The sequence below is a fragment of the Ovis aries genome, chromosome 20 (genome assembly GCF_016772045.2).
Source record: "Ovis aries strain OAR_USU_Benz2616 breed Rambouillet chromosome 20, ARS-UI_Ramb_v3.0, whole genome shotgun sequence".
Classification (NCBI taxonomy): Eukaryota; Metazoa; Chordata; class Mammalia; order Artiodactyla; family Bovidae; genus Ovis; species Ovis aries.
In genome coordinates this window covers 16,883,341-16,902,293 of record NC_056073.1, presented here as the reverse complement: position 1 = coordinate 16,902,293, position 18,953 = coordinate 16,883,341, and the positions used below count along the sequence as shown (strand labels likewise).

The following is an 18,953-nucleotide window of genomic DNA, read 5'->3' as shown; positions in this document are numbered from 1 at the left end:
GTTTGTTCTCCAGCATTACTTGTAACATCCAAAGACAGGAAGCTCACTACTGTCCGAAGCAGCCACTCCATGTTTGGCTGTATTAGCAGGTTCTTTTCTTAGACTGAATCCACATCTGCTCCCCTATGACTTCTGTTCAGGGACCTCAGCAGTAGTAACACCTCTCCCCTGTGACAGTCCTCCAGGTGCTGGAGGTCATTATCTCCATTTACCACTCACCTAGAGTTGAAAAGCTTGTTTTTTCACCTAACAACAATGATAAAGGGTCAATTAATCAAGAAAACAATTACAAAACATATATATACCTAACAATACAATGTGAAGTGTTAATGGGAGATTTTAATAGTAGCTTACTCCTTGGAAGGAAAGTTATGACCAACCTAGATAACATATTCAAAAGCAGAGACATTACTTTGCCAACAGAGGTCTGTCTAGACAAGGCTATGGTTTTTCCAGTGGTCACGTATGGATGTGAGAGTTGGACTGTGAAGAAAGCTGAGCGCTGAAGAATTGATGTTTTTGAACTGTGGTGTTGGAGAAGACTCCTGAGAGTCCCTTGGACTGCAAGGAGATCCAACCAGTCCATTCTAAAGGAGATCAGTCCTGGGTGTTCATTGGAAGGACTGATGCTAAAGCTGAAACTCCAGTACTTTGGCCACCTCATGCGAAGAGTTGACTCATTGGAAAAGACTCTGATGCTGGGAGGGATTGGGGGCAGGAGGAGAAGGGGATGACAGACGATGAGATGGCTGGATGGCATCACTGACTCGACGGACATGAGTTTGAGTAAACTCCAGGAGTTGGTGATGGACAGGGAGGCCTGGCGTGCTGTGATTCATGGGGTCACAAAGAGTCAGACACAACTGAGTGACTGAACTGACTGACTGAGTAGTTGTTCAGTTGCTTAGTGATGTCCAACTCTGATCCCATGGACTGCAGCATGCCAGGCTTCCCTGTCCTTCACTGTTTCCTGGAGTTTGCTTAAACTGATGTTCCATTGAGTCAGTGATGCCATCCAACCATCTCATCCTCTGTCTTCCCCGTCTCTTGCCTTCAGTCTTTCCCAGCATCAAGGTCTTTTCCAGTCAGTCGGCTCTTCCCATCAGGTGGCCAAAGTGTTGGAGTTTCAGCTTCAGCATCAGTCCTTCCAATGAATATGCAAGATTGATTTCCTTTAGGATTGACTGATTTGAGCGCCTTGCAGTCCAAGGGACTCTCAAGAGTTTTATCCAGTGCCACAGTTCAAAAGCATCAGTTCTTCAGCACTCAGCCTTCTTTGTGGTCCAACTCTCACATCTATACATGACTACTGGAAAAGCCATAGCTTTGACTGTATGGACCTTTGTCGGCAAAGTAATGTCTCTGTTTTTTCATATGCTGTCTAGGTTGGTCATAGCTTTTCTTCCAACGAGCAAGTGTCTTAATTTCATGGCGGCAGTCACTGCCTGCAGTGATTTTGGAGCCTAAGAAAGTCTGTCACTGTTTCCATTGTTTCCTCATCTATGCCATGAAGTGATGGGACCAGATGCCATGATCTTTGTTTTTTAAACATTGAATTTTAAGCCAGCCTTTTCACTCTCCTAATAGTTCAGTTCAGTTGCTCAGTCGTGTCTGACTCTTTGCGACCCCATGAATCACAGCACCCCAGGCCTCCCTGTTCATCACCATCTCCCGGAGTGCACTCAGACTCATGTCCATCAAGTCAGTGATGCCATCCAGCCATCTCATCCTCGGTCGTCCCCTTCTCCTGCCCCCAATCCCTCCCAGCATCAGAGTCTTTTCCAATGAGTCAACTCTTCGCATGAGGTGGCCAAAGTATTGGAGTTTCAGCTTTAGCATCATTCCTTCCAAAGAAATCCCAGGGTTGAACTCCTTCAGAATGGACTGGTTAGATCTCTTTGCAGTCCAGGGGACTCTCAAGAGTCTTCTCTAACACCACAGTTCAAAAGCATCAATTCTTCAGCACTCAGCCTTCTTCATAGTCCAACTCTCACATCCATACATGACCACAGCAAAAACCATAGCCTTGACTAGACGGACCTTAGTCAGCAAAGTAATGTCTCTGCTTTTGAATGTACTATCTAGGTTGGTCATAACTTTTCTTCCAAGGAGTAAGCGTCTTTTAATTTCATGACTGCAATCACCATCTGCAGTGATTTTGGAGCCCCCCAAAATAAAGTCTGACACTGTTTCCACTGTTTCCCCATCTATTTCCCATGAAGTGATGGGACCAGATGCCATGATCTTCGTTTTCTGAATGTTGAGCTTTAAGCCAACTTTTTCTCTCTCCTCTTTCACTTTCATCAAGAGGCTTTTGAGTTCCTCTTCACTTTCTGCCATAAGGGTGGTGTCATCTGCATATCTGAGGTTATTGATATTTCTCCTGGCAATCTTGATTCCAGCTGGTGTTTCTTCCAGTCCAGCGTTTCTCATGATGTACTCTGCATAGAAGTTAAATAAGCAGGGTGACAATATACAGCCTTGGCATACTCCTTTTCCTATTTGGAACCAGTCTGTTGTTCCATGTCCAGTTCTAACTGTTGCTTCCTGACCTGCATATAGATTTCTCAAGAGGCAGGTTAGGTGGTCTGGTATTCTCATCTCTTTCAGAATTTTCCACAGTTTCTTGTGATCCACACAGTCAAAGGCTTTGGCATAGTCAATAAAGCAGAAATAGATGTTTTTCTGGAACTCTCTTGCTTTTCCACGATCCAGCAGATGTTGGCAATTTGATCTCTGGTTCCTCTGCTTTTTCTAAAACCAGCTTGAACATCAGGGAGTTCACGGTTCAGTATTGCTGAAGCCTAGTAGTAGTGTACTAGTAATAATAACTATCATTTGCTGAATACCCCCATTAAACTTGGTACTATAGATACACTTATAAGTAAGTCTCAACCTGTCAACTGAAGAAAGTTAGAAAAGTAAACAAGTGTAAAACAACGTTACAGATACTATGACAGGAATGTGTAGGAAAAAGCAGGGGGCAATTAGGGGAATAGTCATCTTGATAAAAGAGGGGCCTGCCCTTAGATGATACAAACTATACCCTCTCAGTTGAGTAGGTAATACTTAGACTCAACTGGACTTATTTGTGGTATTTGATACAATATTTTAGAGGCTTTAGTCACATAAAGTATTCAAAACAACCGCTGTCAGTAACTGCAAATGCATTCTTACAAGAGATGTTAATTTGCCCTGTTAATATTCTTTACAAAGACTCTTGGGTTAGAGTCAGAATAATGGAAGCCAGGCAGGGAAGAAGAGTGGAATACTGTGATTTGCTGTACCTGTACATGGATGGCAAATACTTGGAAAGGAATATTTGAAAATATTTGAAAGACTAGACTTTGCTAGTCTTTCATAAGCACTGAAATAGAAAAGATGAGGCATATTATATTTGTTGTGGCCATTCAATATAGGAAGGCCACAGAAGATGGGGAGCAGTAAAGGACCTACCCCCTGACTCCTTGCAAGTTGTATGAACACAGCATGGTAGTCACAGTTCAATGCTTGTTTCTCTGTGTGGAGCCCTATACTGGAAGCCAGGGTAAAGATAACCCAACCAGGAGCCTGAGGCATGAGCACAAGGTGACCCAATGCAGGAAGAGGTAGGGAACCTTAAAAAAGGATTATTTGATGTGCCCTGGAAATTCTGAGGACAGATCCTTGGACTGATGAAGTTAGCCTTCCTGAAGGGGGCAGCATGTCCAGGAATAAAACAATGAAGTCCTCCCAAACTCCTAATGTGGGACTTTCTTCAGAAAGCCAGAGAGTGCAAAAGGCAGTGAACCTCGAACTGCCTTTTTGAAGAAGAAATACATGAAAGAGGCAGAAACATGACAGTACAATATCAGTGGAGCGTAATTTTTCAAGTTTATTGAATCCTTTCAGAAAACAATTACAAAACTAAGGATCTTGAATATTCCCCAAACAAGAAACGATGAGAAAGCATAGAAAAGTTTATTTTACAATGTGTAAGCCTTCCACCTGTAGGAGTCACTAAGGAGGGTAAAATAAGTGTTGTTAGAAGCAGAAAATACTCACAGAGACAAGTGAGGAAACAGGAGTGTGGAATAGAGTTCAGACACCAGTCATATCCCCATTGCCCAGATGAGGGGACTGAAGTTCAGAGACATTCTCCAACTCCTAAGACACAAATAGAACTTTTCCCCCAACAGGGCAGTTGCAGCCCAGTGATGGATTTAGCACACATGCCCCCTTCAGCCTTTTCTGAACTGACTTGACAAAACAGAAGCATTTACTCCCCAAAACTTTAAATGATATTTCATTAGGGGACTGTCTCCTCAGCTGGGGCCCTGGTGCAAAGTAATCTCTCTTCTGCCCCTCATTTGCCGAACTAATTTTTTTTTTTTTTTAAGTAGTCCCCTTCAGGCATTATTATTAAGACATTATCCACATACCGTAAATGTCACCCTTTTAAAGGTGTCACCCTTTTAAAGGTACACACCTATGATCTTTAGTATATTCACAAGATATCACCACTGTCTAATGCCAGATCATTTTCATTTCCCCATAAGGAGACCTGGTCCTCACTAGTAGATACTTCCAACTGTCCCTCCCCTAAACCCCTGGGAACAACTAATCTGTTTTCTGTCTTTATGGATTTTCCTATTCTGGATGTTTCATATAAATGAAATCATACAATACATGGTGTTATGCATCCAGCTTCTTACCAGTGTTTTTATGGTTCACTCATGTTGTAGCTTGAATCAGTGCTTCATTTTTTTCTATGGCCAAAGAATAGTCTATCACAGATAGTCTGTCATAGAGTGTGTTTTGTTTATCCATTCATCAGTTGATGGACTTTGGGTTTTTCCACCTTTTGGCTATTGTGAACAGCAGTTAGTATAGTACTATGAATATTCATGTTCAAGTTTTTGTGTGGACAGATGCTTTTTGTGTTTGTGTAGTCAGTTGCACCTAGGGCTGCGATTGCTGGGTCATATGGTAACTCTGAGTTTAACTTTTTGAAGAATTGCCTATTTTACATTTTATATTCCCATCAACATTGTATGAGGATTCCAATTTTGCCACATCCTCACTAACACTCATTTTTTTTAATGATAGCCATTTAGTAGGTATAAAATAATATCTCCTTGTGGTACTGATTTCATTTCCCTAATGACAAACGATGTAGAGTGTCATTTCATGTGTTGTTAACCTTTGTATATCTTCTTTGGAAAAATGTCTATTCAAATTCTTTTCCCAGTTTTTAATTGGGTTGTCTTTTTATCGTTAGGTCATCAGTTCAGTTCAGTCGCTCAGTCATGTCTGACTCTTTGTGACCCCATGAATTGCAGCATGCCAGGCCTCCCTGTCCATCACCAACTCCCAAAGTTCATTCAAACTCACATCCATCGAGTCGGTGATGCCATCCAGTCATCTCGTCTGTCATCCCCTTCTCCTCCTGCACCCAATCCCTCCCAGCATCAGAGTCTTTTTCAATGAGTCAACTCTTCTCATGAGGTGGCCAAAGTACTGGAGTTTCAGCTTTAGCATCATTCCTTCCAAAGAACACCCAGGACTGATCTCCTTTAGAATGGACTGGTTGGATCTCTTTGCAGTCCAGGGGACTCTCAAGAGTCTTCTCCAACACCACAGTTCAAAAACATCAATTCTTCAGCACTCAGCCTTCTTCACAGTCCAACTCTCACATCCATACATGACCACAGCAAAAACCATAGCCTTGACTAGACGGACCTTAGTCAGCAAAGTAATGTCTCTGCTTTTGAATATACTATCTAGGTTGGTCATAACTTTTCTTCCAAAGAGAAAGCGTCTTTTAATTTCATGGCTGCAATCACCATCTGCAGTGATTTTGGAGCCCCCCAAAATAAAGTCTGACACTGTTTCCACTGTTTCCCATCTATTTCCCATGAAGTGATGGGACCAGATGCCATGATCTTCGTTTTCTGAATGTTGAGCTTTAAGCCAACTTTTTCTCTCTCCTCTTTCACTTTCATCAAGAGGCTTTTGAGTTCCTCTTCACTTTCTGCCATAAGGGTGGTGTCATCTGCATATCTGAGGTTATTGATATTTTTCCTGGCAATCTTGATTCCAGCTTGTGCTTCTTCCAGCCCAGCGTTTCTCATGATGTACTCTGCATAGAAGTTAAATAAGCAGGGTGACAATATACAGCCTTGGCGTACTCCTTTTCCTATTTGGAACCAGTCTGTTAGGTCATAAAAGTCCTTTATTCTGATTACAATATCCTTATCAGATATATGTTTGCAAATACTTACTCTCATTTTGTGGGTTTATATTTCTTTGGAATGTCCTTTGAAGCATTGCTGGTCTACTTTTAATATTAAAATAGAAATATGTAATTGTTTGAAATTATACTTTTAAATTTAATAAGCATTATAATTTTCTGAGCAAACCATGTTTTGACCACGTTTTGGGGCTTCCAAACTAAGAGTTTTGAATTCATTATGGGATCTATCATAATGATAGTTATCACTTTATAGCATTTAGGTGCCAAGTGCTGTTTGAGCACTTTGCACGTATTAACTTATGTAATTCTCACCACAATCCTATGAGGAAGAAATCTATTTCACTACTCATTGTACAGATAAGAATGGAGGCAGGTGCTCACTTTGGCAGCACAAACACTAAAACTGGAACGATACAGAGATTAGTATGGTCCCTGCACAAGGATGACACGCAAATTGGAGAACCCTTCCATATTTTTACAAATTGAAAGAGTAGCATCGAAACATTTACATTACTGTATGTAAAATTAGACAGCCAGTGGAAATTTGCTTTATGAGGCAGGAATTCAAATCCGGTGCTCTGTGATAGCTCAGAGGTGTGGGATGGAGTGGGAGGTTGGGGAAGGAGATTCAAGAGGGAGGGGGCATATGTATACCTACCCGACGGCTGATTCACGGTGATTTATGGCAGCAACCAACACAATATTGTCAAGCAATTATCTTCCAATTTTTTAAAAAAAGAATGGAGGCAGAAGAAAGTTAAGTAATTTGCCTGAAGGAAAGTAAGTTGAGTAATTTGCTCAACAGAGATGAGCTCCGGATTCCGTTCTTAACCGTCTGCTACTAATGAGGCGAAATTAAACCATTTCAAAGAATGCCTAACTCCTCACATCGGGGAAATAATAGTGTTTTCCTGGCGTCTACACTGTGAACAGTTTTCCCCTCTTTACCAACCAGAAACTATTGCCACCTTTCTAGGCGTCCTCGTTACTCCGTCCCCTCCCAGTCTAGCCTCAGGGCCTTCTCTCCTGTCCACTGGTCCGAGACAGTTGTTGGAAGTAAAAGTCGCCTGCGTTCCCCAGGTGGAGTGGGTCTAAATTTCTGCCGGCCGATTGGAACCAAGAAGCAGCAGATTCCGCCCTAAGAGGCTGGGGCCAAGCCATGGGCGGGGCCAGCAGAGGGGGCGGGAACTGAGCCAAGGCTGACTCGCCTCTGCACTGTACGGCACCTGCAGCTCAGAGCGGAGCCATGAGCTGGACCTGCCCGCGTTGTCAGCAACCAGTTTTCTTTGGTGAGGCCTGGGTGGAGAAAGGGGAGAAGACGGGGCAAGTGAGAGCTACTGGGTTCCCTGAGGACGCAAGGAGCTGGCGACTAGTTCCGGACCTTCCTTCCACCTGTGGGTTGCTGGGCACTCGGGGCGGAATGGAGCTGGCCTCCCGGAGACACTCCCCCTCGCCTCTAGGAGCCAGGGTGGGCGGGAACAAGAGGGGAAAGGAGGGCGCCTTCTGCTTGGCCTGGCTCCCCTCTGCCCGATTCCACCTTGTCCTCCACAGCAGAGAAAGTGAGCTCCCTGGGCAAGAACTGGCACCCATTCTGCCTGAAATGTGAGCACTGCCACAGCGTCCTGTCCCCAGGAGGGCATGCAGAGGTGAGGCCTGGCTAGCGCGCACAGCTCTGTATCTGTCACTATCCCTGAGATACCAGCCCCCGCGCCCCGTTTCAGTCCCATCTGCCCACCAAGGCAGCTTCAGTAGCCAACTCCCAAGATCACCTACGCAATAGGTACCATACAAGCCAGGATGTGGGGAGCCTGAATTGTGCTGATAGATCCCGAGGCTTTTGTGGGGTAGGGGAGGGAAGCAGCTGTGCTTCCTGACCTGCTCTTTCCCTTTTTCCCTGGCCACTGTGGCAATTCTAGTATGCCAGCTCACCCCTCACTCCTCCCATTCCCTCCAGCCCAGGCCAGTAGACAGCCACACCTGGCAGCTGTCTTGGGGAAAAGCCTGTGGGGCATAGGAGAGGCCCTGATGAGCCCTAAGCAGTCCTCTTCCCTCTGCTTGTACCTAGCACAACGGAAGGCCGTATTGCCACAAACCATGCTATGGGGCTCTCTTTGGACCCAGAGGTAAGTACCAGTCTGGAAAGGGCCAGGGGATAGCAGAACCCTCTGTGTGCCTGGGAGCTGGAGACTCAAGCCTACCTCCCCTCTTCTCTCTGCAGGGGTGAACATTGGTGGTGTGGGCTCCTACCTCTACAAACCTCCCACTCCCACACCTGCCAGCATCACTCGCCTTAGCCCCAGCAGCTTCAGCCCCCCCAGGCCCAGGACTGGCCTCCCTCAGGGCAAGAAAAGTAAGTGAGATTGGGAGGTGGGCCAGGTGGCAGTATTCCACCTAGTCCTCCGCTTCACATGCCTACAACTTTGTTCATGGCAAAGTCTTCTCCGTGGCTCCTTTTCTAATATTTCCTCATGTCAGCTACTGGGTAAGAGGTAAATTGGGCAGATGGCATTATCACTCCCACTTTACAGGTGAGGAAACTATGGTCTGTAGAGGGCAAGTGAACTTGTGCAGTCACACAGTTAATCAGAGGCAAAGCTGGCCTAGAACTCAGGCCTCTCCCAGGTCAGGGCCGTGGAAGGAATAACCTAGTGTGAAGGGTCACTGAGATGGGCCAGCCCCTCACGTTCTTTCATTTCTCTCCCTCCCTGTTCCTTCATCCCCTGAGTGGACGGTGACACTGTGCTCCCCAACACCTGACACCCCTGCCCTGGCCAGCTCCTGTATCAGCTCAGGTTTCCTGAGGATTGGGTTGCTGACAGAGTTGGGCTGGTGGGCACCTGAGGCCCTGGGAGGATGAGAAGGGAGCAGGTGGTCCCTCCTACAGACAGGGATGAGGCAGGAGATGGAGTCAGAGGGGACTCAGCTCTGCCTGAGAAAAGCAGGCTCATGTCCATGTGGGTGGGAGGCTGTGGGATGAGCCTGGCTTTTGGAAGAGGACAGTGCCATATACAAGTCAGGGCTGATGGGCCCTGATTAGGCTTGGCTCCCACCTTAGCCCTAGCTGGGGGCCTCTTCCTCTTAAAGGCCCTCCCCACATGAAGACATTCACTGGGGAGACCTCGTTGTGCCCGGGCTGTGAGGAACCCGTCTATTTTGGTAAGTGACAACAGAAGCTAGGGGAGGGAGGTGGTGCCAGGCAAGTGGGCCTCCCTGCTCTGTCCCTGGAACTACCACCTCTCCTCCACCAGCTGAGACGGTGATGTCTTTGGGCAGAAATTGGCACCGACCCTGTCTGAGGTGCCAGCGGTGCCGGAAGACCCTGACTGCTGGGAGTCACGCTGAGGTGAGCAGGGCAAGGGTGGGTGACTAGGCTGGGAGGGAGGCTGGAAAAGAGCCAAGCTGAGATGTCTCTCTTTTTCTCTGTGTCCCAGCATGACGGCGCCCCCTACTGCCACATTCCCTGCTATGGCTACCTGTTTGGCCCCAAAGGTGGGCAGCCCCAACCCAGACACTGGGCCTGAAGTATGGCATGTAGGTCTGTGTGGACAATTTCCCCTGTGGTCAAACACACTGCAGACCCCTCCCAGTTCCCTCCAGCCTTCAGCCCAGCAACCCCTAGCCCCAAGGCCCTTGGTAATGGGGTTCTCTCCTTCAGGTGTGAACATTGGTGATGTGGGCTGCTACATCTATGACCCCGTGGAGATAAAATCTAAATGAAATACTCACAGGAAAGGTCACACTAACCCGGGTCTTCCATCAACCCCTCCATGGTCCAGTGGAAGCTACAGAATTTTCTAGTTCCAAGAGAGTGGGAGAAGGTGGGATTCTGGTGGCCTGGGCCTAGGCTCCATGGTAGACCAGAGTCTAGACTTTCTCTGCCAGCTCCTCCCTCTCCCATTCCTATCTGGTCAGGGACACAGGCCACCTCACTTGAAGGATAGCCTCTTGGTCTTTCCAATCGCTTGACCCAGCAAATTCTGTAACTTCAAGGTACTCATAAAATGTGTGTTTATTTTTGCTTCTCCAATAAAATGTTAGCTCCCATGCCTTCAATTCTTCTTTAGACATGAGGCCTAGACAGTGGGTTGCAGGGTGGGGAGTGTAGGGGTGAGGGGGTGCATTAACCTGCAGAGTGCCTGGGAGGTAGCAAAGTCAGCCACAGGAACAAAGAGCTCTGTTCTCCTGGCTCCCTGGCTCTGGCACCAGGCAGCCCCAGCCCCACACAGTGGACAGCATGCCCACCAGACCTACTGGTACCAGAAGTATCATAGGACAGTTATTTCTTTAGCACCATGTCTAGAAGAAGCACCTTAGCATCTCATTTGAGCATGAGAGGAGATAGATCCTGTGGTGAGGTCTGCTAAGAGGCTTCATTATCCATTTGAGAGATGACCAGAAAGGGAAAGTCACAAGCCCAAGGTCACCCAGAAGTCAGTGACAAAGCTGCGACCAGAACCAGGGCCAGACTCAGTGGCTTTTCATCCAGGGCTTATCCCACAGCTTCAGGGGCACCTCTATTTACAAAATCCTCCCAGCCATGAGAGGGGTGCCAGACTTCTCCAGCAGCCCACTGCATTCTGGGAAGCTGCTGTTTTACCGGAGGCCAAATAGTCAGACTGGATGAGAACAGAGAGAGAGCAACTGCAGCCCCAGGCAGAGGGCTCGCTGCCCCCAGCCCCAGTCCCAGGGCCTGCCCTTCTGTTCTCTTAGCCCCTGCTGCAGAACTTCTGTAGAGGGCCTGGCCTCAATACCACTCAGTCTTGGACCTGCTTCATGGGCATCTCTTCCTCCTGAAGACTGGATGGGGCACTGGGGAGGAAGGAGTCATGAGCAATGGTGGGGTTTAGCCTCTCAGCCAACCACCCCAGCCTGCCCCTGAGGGCTGGCCTGGGGCTCCCCCCAGCTCTTGACATGCAAACACATGCACTCCCACAAGTGACTCCCACACATGCCTAACACATCCCTGACATGTAGGCATACTTGAGTGTGTGTACACATCCTCTTCTTCCTGGACACACACACAGGTATGGACTCATGGACACTTTTATACACACTACAGGTCATGCTCCCATGCACACTTGCACACATGACTGAATACACATGTGCTGACATGGCTCCCTCTCTGAATCTTAGATGTCAGGGACCTGGGCACCCATACCCACATGCACGTGCTCACACAGACACAGTCCTGTGCACACACCTCTTCCTCTCCACATCTTGGATGGTCTCTGGCAACTGTGCCTGCTTTGTCTCTGGTAGCAGGAGGGCAGTGCAGGCAGCCAGCAGGGCGATCCCCCCATAAGCGAGCTTGGGCAATGACAGCCATACTCCGTCCAGCAAGGCTGCCAGTGGGGCCAAAGACCCCCCTAGCCGGCCCACCAGTGCAGTCAGCCCCATCCCCGTCTGTCTGTTCAGAAAGAGGACGGAGGAGAGGGCTGGTACTTGAAATTACTTGTAGTCATGCCTCACGGGGCTCCCCTTCTGGGCTGGCAGGCCCTGGTGCCCCCTTCTCCCCAGACAGCTAAGAAAACTGGGGCTTCTTTCAGGTGGTCTTCCCACCCACCCCCAAGCCCAGGGGCCCTCGAGCCAGCACCCACAGGAGGATGGGCTCCTGTTCTGATAGTACCAGTCAGGTACTGCAGAAGGAAAATAAAGAAGTCATTAGAAAGAGGATGGGGAGAGGGTGGTGTGAAAGGAAGAGGTCAGCAGCTGGAACAGACTGCTGTGCTAGAGAAGACAGAGGGCTTTCTGAACAGGCCCAGCTGTCTGCCCATTTCCTCTCCACCTGTCAGTAGCTACCTGAAAGAGCCTTATGTCCAGAGACAACCCCTCAAGGGCAGCTTTGCTTAGGCTGTAGTGAGTAGGATGGGATGGGTTGGACAGATGGGGCCTTTTGCGACTGTTTTCTTTTAAAGGAGCCCCAGAGAAGTTGTCTGACTTTGCTCAGGGTCACTCTGTAAAGATTAAATGCCCCACCTCTTCCCAGATTTAGACAAATGCAGAAGGCTCAGATTAGGTCTGTAAGGAATGGATGACAGGGACCGGGGTACGGTGTACGTGTCTAGGATGTTAGTAAGAGATGTGACTAACAAGCCCTCCCTCCAGGTGTCTTGCCTGGGACCCCTCACCTGAGCACGGTAGGGTACAACTCCGACGTAAACAGGTAGGCAGTGGTGAAGGCAGCTTCAGAAAAACCTTTCCCCATCACCGCCAGGGCGGTGCTCCACGACTTCATCTCTGGAGGGAAAGGGGTTCCGGCAGTGAGCCGGCCTTGCCGGATAACCGAGGTTCTCCCAGGATAGGAGGTGCAGTCTCGGGTGAGGGCGGGACTTAACTGGCCTTGAGTCAGGGCTTCCGGGATGGGATGGGGCGGGTTGTCGGCCAGGGGGCGGGGCCTATGGGAATGGGCGGGGCTCACCGGGGGACACCAGTATCCTGAAGCCCAAGGCGAGCGCGGAGCCAAGCAGCGTTCCCGCCATCGTGAGGCGGCGTCCCGCGTGGCGCACCGACAGATAGACCAGCAGCTTGGAGGGCAACTCCACGGCCCCGAACACCAGCTGCGTCAGGTATACGTTCAGGCCTAGTCCCGACACGTCCAGGCTCACGCCGTAGTAAGAGAAGTTCACTCCAAACCTGAGGAGGTCGCGATGCCGCTCAGGGGTCCTCCTTCGCGCCCCATTGTCCTCTCAGGAGCCTTAGGCCTTTTAGAGGGACCATCTCTCCCCACCTTCGGAGCCCACTGCCCATGACCTTCCCAGTCCCCATAATCCCTTCTGGTGGCCCAAACGCCCTTACCTAATCTTCACAACAACCCCGTGAGATAGGAACTAATAGCGTCCTGTCGTACAGCAGAGGCACTGAGGTTCAGGGTGCTAAGTGACCTACCTGTCCAAGGGCTCACTAGGAAGCGGCGGAGCTTGCATTTGACCCCACGTATCTCTGACACCGGCTCCAACCTGACCTTCCAGAGTCCAGTCCCTCCAGAAGCTGACCCTCCCGCCACCCGCAGTTACAGTTTCACTTGTCCCGTGTCCTCGCACACTCAGCACCAGCTGGAGCCCGCCCCGCCCCCACCCCGCCTGGCCCGGGTCAAGCGCCCTCCTCACCACGCCACCATGCAGCACAGTGAGGTGTGCCGCAGCCGTGGTGTCCGGAACAGGTCTAAATACGAGGGCCTTCGGACCGTCCGCTCCGCCGCAGCCACTTTGTTCAGGGCCTGGTGGGGGAGGAGGAGGGTTTGTGATGCTGGAGTCGGCTGTGAGGCCTGAGCAAGGTACCTTGTTCTCCCTGGATCTCTATCCTCTGCTGCAGTAGAGGGGGAGGGGATGCAGGTGGGAGCTGAGTAGGGCGGGCCCTGAGCAAAGCGTGTGGCCCACCAGGGCCAGTAGGACATCCTGAAGAGTTTGGGACGTTCTACTGGGGTCCAGGAGCTTTTCTTGCACAGTGTGGACCCCAGGAAGGGGACCCTTGACACAACCTGCTGACCCCCACACTCACACACAAGCATGCCCTTGCACACAAGCACAACATGCATTCACTCTCACCTCCCGGCTCAGGCTGTCCTCACCCACAGGCCGCCCATTGAGCCTGGCACAGTGGAGCAGGTACCTGTGGGCCTCTTCCACACGGCCCTGGGTCAGAAGCCAGCGGGCAGATTCAGGCACCCACCTGGGGGACAGGAGGAGGCCCTTCAGTCAGAGTCGCCGCCCTAAGCCACATCTCCCTCCTGGGCACACCTGTCTGCCTCCAGGCTCTTCCCCACACAGTACCCTCAGCCTGGAACATGTTCCCTTCCCAAGCCCTCCTCATCTGATGAACTATTCATCTGTTAAGGCCCAATTTCATAGCCACCTCTGCCCACTCTTCTTTGCCGAGGCCTACGTACCCCACAGCCTGAGATTCCCTGCTCTGCTCAAATGAATTGGTCTCACTCCCAAAACCTCAGCCCCCAGCACTAGCTATCACTTCTCCCACAGGTGACCAGGAGGGCAGAGGATGAAAGAGAGACAGACACACAGACATACCCAGAGGGATCATCCAAAACCAGTTCACTTGGGGGAGGCAGTGAAGTGGCCACCTCACCCAGCCTCTCACCCTCCTGTCTGGACTCCTGTGCTGGCTTTGCCCCAGCTCCACTCGTCCCGGGCACCAGCCTGTTTGTGCTTTGCTCTGTCTCTCCATCCCCAGCTCCCCTGTCGCTCTGTCTGTGCCTCTGAATCTGCCTTTCAGTCCTGGTCTCTCACTGTCTCTCAGCAGTTCTGCCTCTGTCATTCCATCTCTATCTATATTTTGTTCTCTCTGTCTCTCCTTCACATGCCCGATGCTATCCTCTTTATACCGATGTTTGTCTCTCTTTCTCTTTCTTGGTCACTGACTGTTTCTCTTCATCTCAGTTTCTCTTTCAAATCTCGTCCATGCGTGTGTGTTCAGTCGCTCGGCCGTGTCTGACTCTTTGCAACCCCATGGACTGTAGCCCACCAGGCTCCTCTGTCCATGGGATTCTCCAGGCAAGAATACTGGAGTGGGTTGCCATTTCCTCCTCCAGGGAATCTTCCTGACCCAGGGATCAAACCCGCGTCTCCTGCATTGGCAGGAGGATTCTTTACCTCTGAGACACCTGGGAAGTGATTCATTCTGTCTCTGGCTTCTGTGTCTCCCACTCCCCAGCTGCCCACAAGTCTCACCAGAGGGTAAGGATGCCTGGGGCACAAGGCAGGGTGACAGTCAGCAGGAGCCATCGCCAATCCCGTATCAGGTAGCCGATCAGTCCCAACAGCATCACACCCCCTGTCCAGAAGGTGCTGCTCAGGACACCTGCCACGGTCCGGTGTCTCACGTCCAGCCACTCCAGTTCTGGGCCAGGGCAGGGGTTGGAGGCAGGAAGACAGTTAGCAAGGGCCAGATGGGCTCAGTCTCACCTTTGACTGTAGGTCCTACCCATTCTTTGCGTGCCTTACCCAGTGGCATCACAATGATGGTGAAGCCAGCCAGAGCCATGCCAGTGAGGGTTCGAGTGATGGCAAACATGAGGTAGCTGACCGAGGCTGCAGACGCCAGGCCCAGCACCAGGGAGCTCACGTAGGCCACCAGCAGCAGGCGGCGCCGCCCAAACCTGCACAGGGGTCACGCAGGGTCAGCACCCTGTAGACGGGAAGTCCCATACTACAGTTAGTGGAAGACGGTTCCCCACCCCACTCCGTATTGGCCCCCTCTACCTCACCCGACCTGTCAGACAGGTATCCGTAGGCCACGGCCCCCACCAGCACACCGGCGAAGAAGAAGGTAGAAGTGGCTTTGTTCAGGCCTTTCTGCTCACACACAAGGTCCCACTGCAGGAACAGGCAGGGAGGGGCCTCCTATGGGCATAGGCCCCTTCCAGCTGGTACCAATCCCTCTTCTCCCAGACCCTGGGGCTTTCTGAGGTCAACTGTGCCATCCTGGTACCTCCATGTAAGATAATAAGTCCCCAACTATTCCCTCCAGCTTGTGGGTAGAAAACTTTGCCCCCCACCCCAGTCCTGCAACCTCAGTTTTTTCCCATGGAAGGCCTTGACTATGATGACAAGAGTTCTGCTCCTTCCCAGACAGACTGTCCCCCACCTCCTCCTCCATCCTTCAGATGAATTACATAAATCCTAGACCTGGGGCCTGGAAAAAAGAAGGGAGAGAAGGAGTCTTCTATTGTTTTTCCACCTCTTAGAACAGAAAGACCCTTCTCAAATCTCTGCCCCAGCTCCCTGGAGCCAACTTACTCCTCCCTTGCCCTAATCACCTCCCAAGTGGTAATAGCAGTTCTTACACAGGGCCTTTACCACAAGCCAGGAACTAAGCTCAGTGCTTTAAAGTTATAGACCCCATCTACAGATTGGTAAATGGTGACTCTCAAAGGTAAAGTAATGTATCTAATGCCCACATGGTAATCACCCAAGGCAATGGCAGACCCATTCACTCACATGTCCCCCAACCTCCCAGCTCGGGTACCTCGGTTGCAATGGTGGAGGAGAATTCCGAGTGGTTGTACTCCCAGCCCTGAGGACAGGACACTGTGGAGGGCTCACCCTCTGGTTGCTCCCCAGGGTCCTGCCCCTCTCCCCACAACGTGCTGTTGGGGAGGGCCTGCGGATGGGTGAAGCGGAGGCAGGCACTGAGCCTGCCGTCAGGCTCCCGGGGCAGGTGGGCCTCCAGCCATGCATCCTGGTTGCTGAAGTTGTCCGGGGCCCCAGGCAGGGCACAGTGGTGGGCTGGCACGGCAGCCAGGAAGATGGGCAAGAGGAAGTGCATGGGCAGCAGCATCCGGGGCAGGGCCAGCAGGGCCACATTCCGCAGCTGGAAGGGCCCAAAGCCGCCCACCTTCTCTAGCAGCTCCTCGAATCCCATGCTGCTTACCCACCAAACTTCTCCTGCGTGGACTCCCTCTATAGTGCCCAGCACAGCTCAAACCACCCACCACTTGAACCCTTGGACTCTGGAGGCGGGAGAGACAGACTGATGAGCAGAAAGCCTTCAGTCAGAATCCAGCCCTCAGGGGCTGGCCCAGGATGGGGCCCTCCCAGGTCTCCAGGGATCCCTGCCTGTCTGGCTTAGTTCCCTGGGAGAGGAGGGGAAAAGGGGGGAGGGGCTGCCATCCACTCAGAAGTCACTGACATTGTGGCTCTGTGACTTACATATTGGTGCTCAAGGACCAAGTGGGGTAACCTTGAGCTGCCAGGGGGTAGCTGGGTGTGTGGGAGATGAGGCCCTAGCCCCTTGGTCAGCAGCACTTCCAAGGGTCCCTAAAAGGAGAAGTCCCCTGGAGCACAGTGCCAGCTCTCCCTGGATGCCCTTTGTCCTATGAAGCCTTAGTTCATCTGTGTCTATTTGTAGCCACAGCCTGGCCGGCAGCTCGGTATTCAAGACCGAGATCTAGGTCCTAACCAGGTGAAGGGTACTTCCGGCTGAGAACCCTTCCCGTACACAGGAAGGGAACACGAGGCCTTCCTGTACTCCTACCTGGAGCATATGTCCCAGGCAGAAACACACCTGAAACCACACCAGACAGTCTGGCTGACCTGGGGATCCCAGACCCATTACCCTTCCATTTTTTCACTCAGGGTCTCTTCCCATACACACAGTCCCATCTGCCTGCCCTCTGACTCTATTTCAGGAGCTTCCCAGATTACCCTGTGGTGAATGGGGGGTGGTGGTAGGGAAGGAAGGAGTTTGCCAAGGTCTTAACCTAGTTGCCTGCAGTGAATGCCTAAGACTCAGAATTTGTCTGATCTTCCCCCTCAGTTCTCATTCATGGCCCCTGCCACGAAAGCACAGTAGAAGCCAGCAATGTCAGACTCGTTCTGATCTGATTCTACCAGGTTGGCAAAGCTGGGAGATTGTCACATCGTATTCCAAGGGCTCTAGATTTCTAAGCAAATAAGCTTCTCAAGGGCCTAAGCTGAAAAAACAATTTTTTTTGAAAATCTCTCATTTAATCTAGCCCCCTCTTTGAACAGATAAGGAGAACAATTTGGGAGGCTGAGAACACCTCTGCCTGGGGTCACCAGCCACTGACTCAGCAGCAGAGAGAAGACCTGGACCCCTGACTCTGGCCACAGTCTTCAACCCAAGCTGCTGAGCTGGAGATGTTCCAGTCTGCCCTAGGCTGGACTCCCTGAGAAAGCTCTGGGGAAAGAGCTACATTGTTGATATGGTGTGTGTTACTGGTGATGCTAGTAGACTTGGGAGTGATTTGGTGGTGATGACGGGTGGTAGTAGTATTAACAAGAGCTATTGAGTCTCTAATGCAACCTCAGCATTTTGTAAGGTAGAAAGATGCCTCTGCCACAGTCCCTGCCCTCAGTGAACATGTAGTCTGGCAGGAGGGTTAAAACAAGTGATACAAGCCCCTCCCACTGGCTCCAGTCTCACCCTTCTCAAACCTGCCCCACCCCCTACCCCCACCCCACCTCCCACCCCCCGCCCCGACACACCCACTGTAACGAACATTTTAAAACACAGATCCGACAGGGTAATATCTGTTTAAAACCCTTTATCAGGGACTTCCCTGGTGGTCCAATGGCTAAGACTCCATGTTCCCAAAGAAGGGAGTCCAAGTTCGATCCCTGGTCAGAAAACTAGATTCCATATGCCATAGCTAAGATCCCACAACATGCAACTAAGGGTTCATATGCCACAGCTTAAAGATCCTATGTGTTACAACTAAGACCTGACATAAATAAATAAGTATTAAGGAAATAATCATAGTAGCCAAAAGGTAGAAGCAACCCAAAGTCTATCAGTCGATGAATGGATAAACAAAATGTGGTCTATCCCTACAACAGAATATCATTCAGCCTTAAAAAGGAATGAAGTACTGATAAGATCTAAACATGGATCAACCTTGGAAACGTGCTGGGTAAGGAAGGCAGTCACAAAGAGCCACGTATGGTGCAATTCCAATGATATGAAATGTCCAAAATAGGCAAATGATACAGACACAGAAAATAGACTAGTGGTTGCCTCGGGCTTGAGGGGTTGGGGAGAAATGGGAGTGATTGCTGATAAGTATGGTGTTTCTTTCTGGAGCTGATGGAAATATTCTAACTTTGATTGTGATGACTGGTTGTACAACTCTATGAATATACTAAAAACAAGGAAGATCTGTATTTTAAGATGTTAGGTGTAAAAATCGCTTTTCAGAATAGTAGGTATAATATGCTCCTCTATTTATAAGAAATACATATGG

The 18,953-nt window shown here is 50.2% G+C and overlaps 2 protein-coding genes and 1 non-coding gene across 13 annotated transcripts; 2 read left to right on the top strand and 1 right to left on the bottom strand.

Annotated features, from left to right (window-relative positions):
• Window positions 1-6,608: 6,608 nt before the first annotated feature.
• Window positions 6,609-6,712, top strand: LOC114109802 (U6 spliceosomal RNA). The gene has a single exon (XR_003586377.1). It is a non-coding gene; the product is annotated as a U6 spliceosomal RNA (small nuclear RNA).
• A 737-nt stretch (window positions 6,713-7,449) lies between these two features.
• On the top strand, window positions 7,450-10,279 carry CRIP3 (cysteine rich protein 3). Of its 10 annotated transcripts, none has more exons than XM_004018842.5 (8): window positions 7,450-7,524; window positions 7,787-7,881; window positions 8,301-8,358; window positions 8,454-8,585; window positions 9,320-9,391; window positions 9,484-9,578; window positions 9,667-9,724; window positions 9,891-10,279. In XM_004018842.5, the coding sequence occupies exons 1-8, from the start codon at window positions 7,482-7,484 to the stop codon at window positions 9,950-9,952; spliced, it is 615 nt and encodes a 204-aa protein (XP_004018891.1). In that variant the 5' UTR covers window positions 7,450-7,481; the 3' UTR covers window positions 9,953-10,279. The 10 variants fall into 10 exon arrangements, with proteins under 10 accessions (XP_004018891.1, XP_042093508.1, XP_042093509.1 ...); XM_042237574.2 differs by having other exon boundaries at window positions 7,450-7,629; XM_042237575.2 differs by having other exon boundaries at window positions 7,450-7,629; window positions 9,667-9,766; window positions 9,891-10,002.
• SLC22A7 (solute carrier family 22 member 7) lies at window positions 10,227-16,722 on the bottom strand. Of its 2 annotated transcripts, XM_042237572.2 has the most exons (10): window positions 16,217-16,722; window positions 15,461-15,564; window positions 15,193-15,347; window positions 14,920-15,088; window positions 13,780-13,903; window positions 13,342-13,451; window positions 12,654-12,868; window positions 12,364-12,472; window positions 11,436-11,642; window positions 10,227-11,044 (listed from the first exon to the last, which is right to left on the bottom strand). In XM_042237572.2, the coding sequence occupies exons 1-10, from the start codon at window positions 16,610-16,612 to the stop codon at window positions 10,990-10,992; spliced, it is 1,644 nt and encodes a 547-aa protein (XP_042093506.1). In that variant the 5' UTR covers window positions 16,613-16,722; the 3' UTR covers window positions 10,227-10,989. The 2 variants fall into 2 exon arrangements, with proteins under 2 accessions (XP_042093506.1, XP_042093507.1); XM_042237573.2 differs by lacking the exon at window positions 11,436-11,642.
• Between the last annotated feature and the right edge of the window lie 2,231 nt (window positions 16,723-18,953).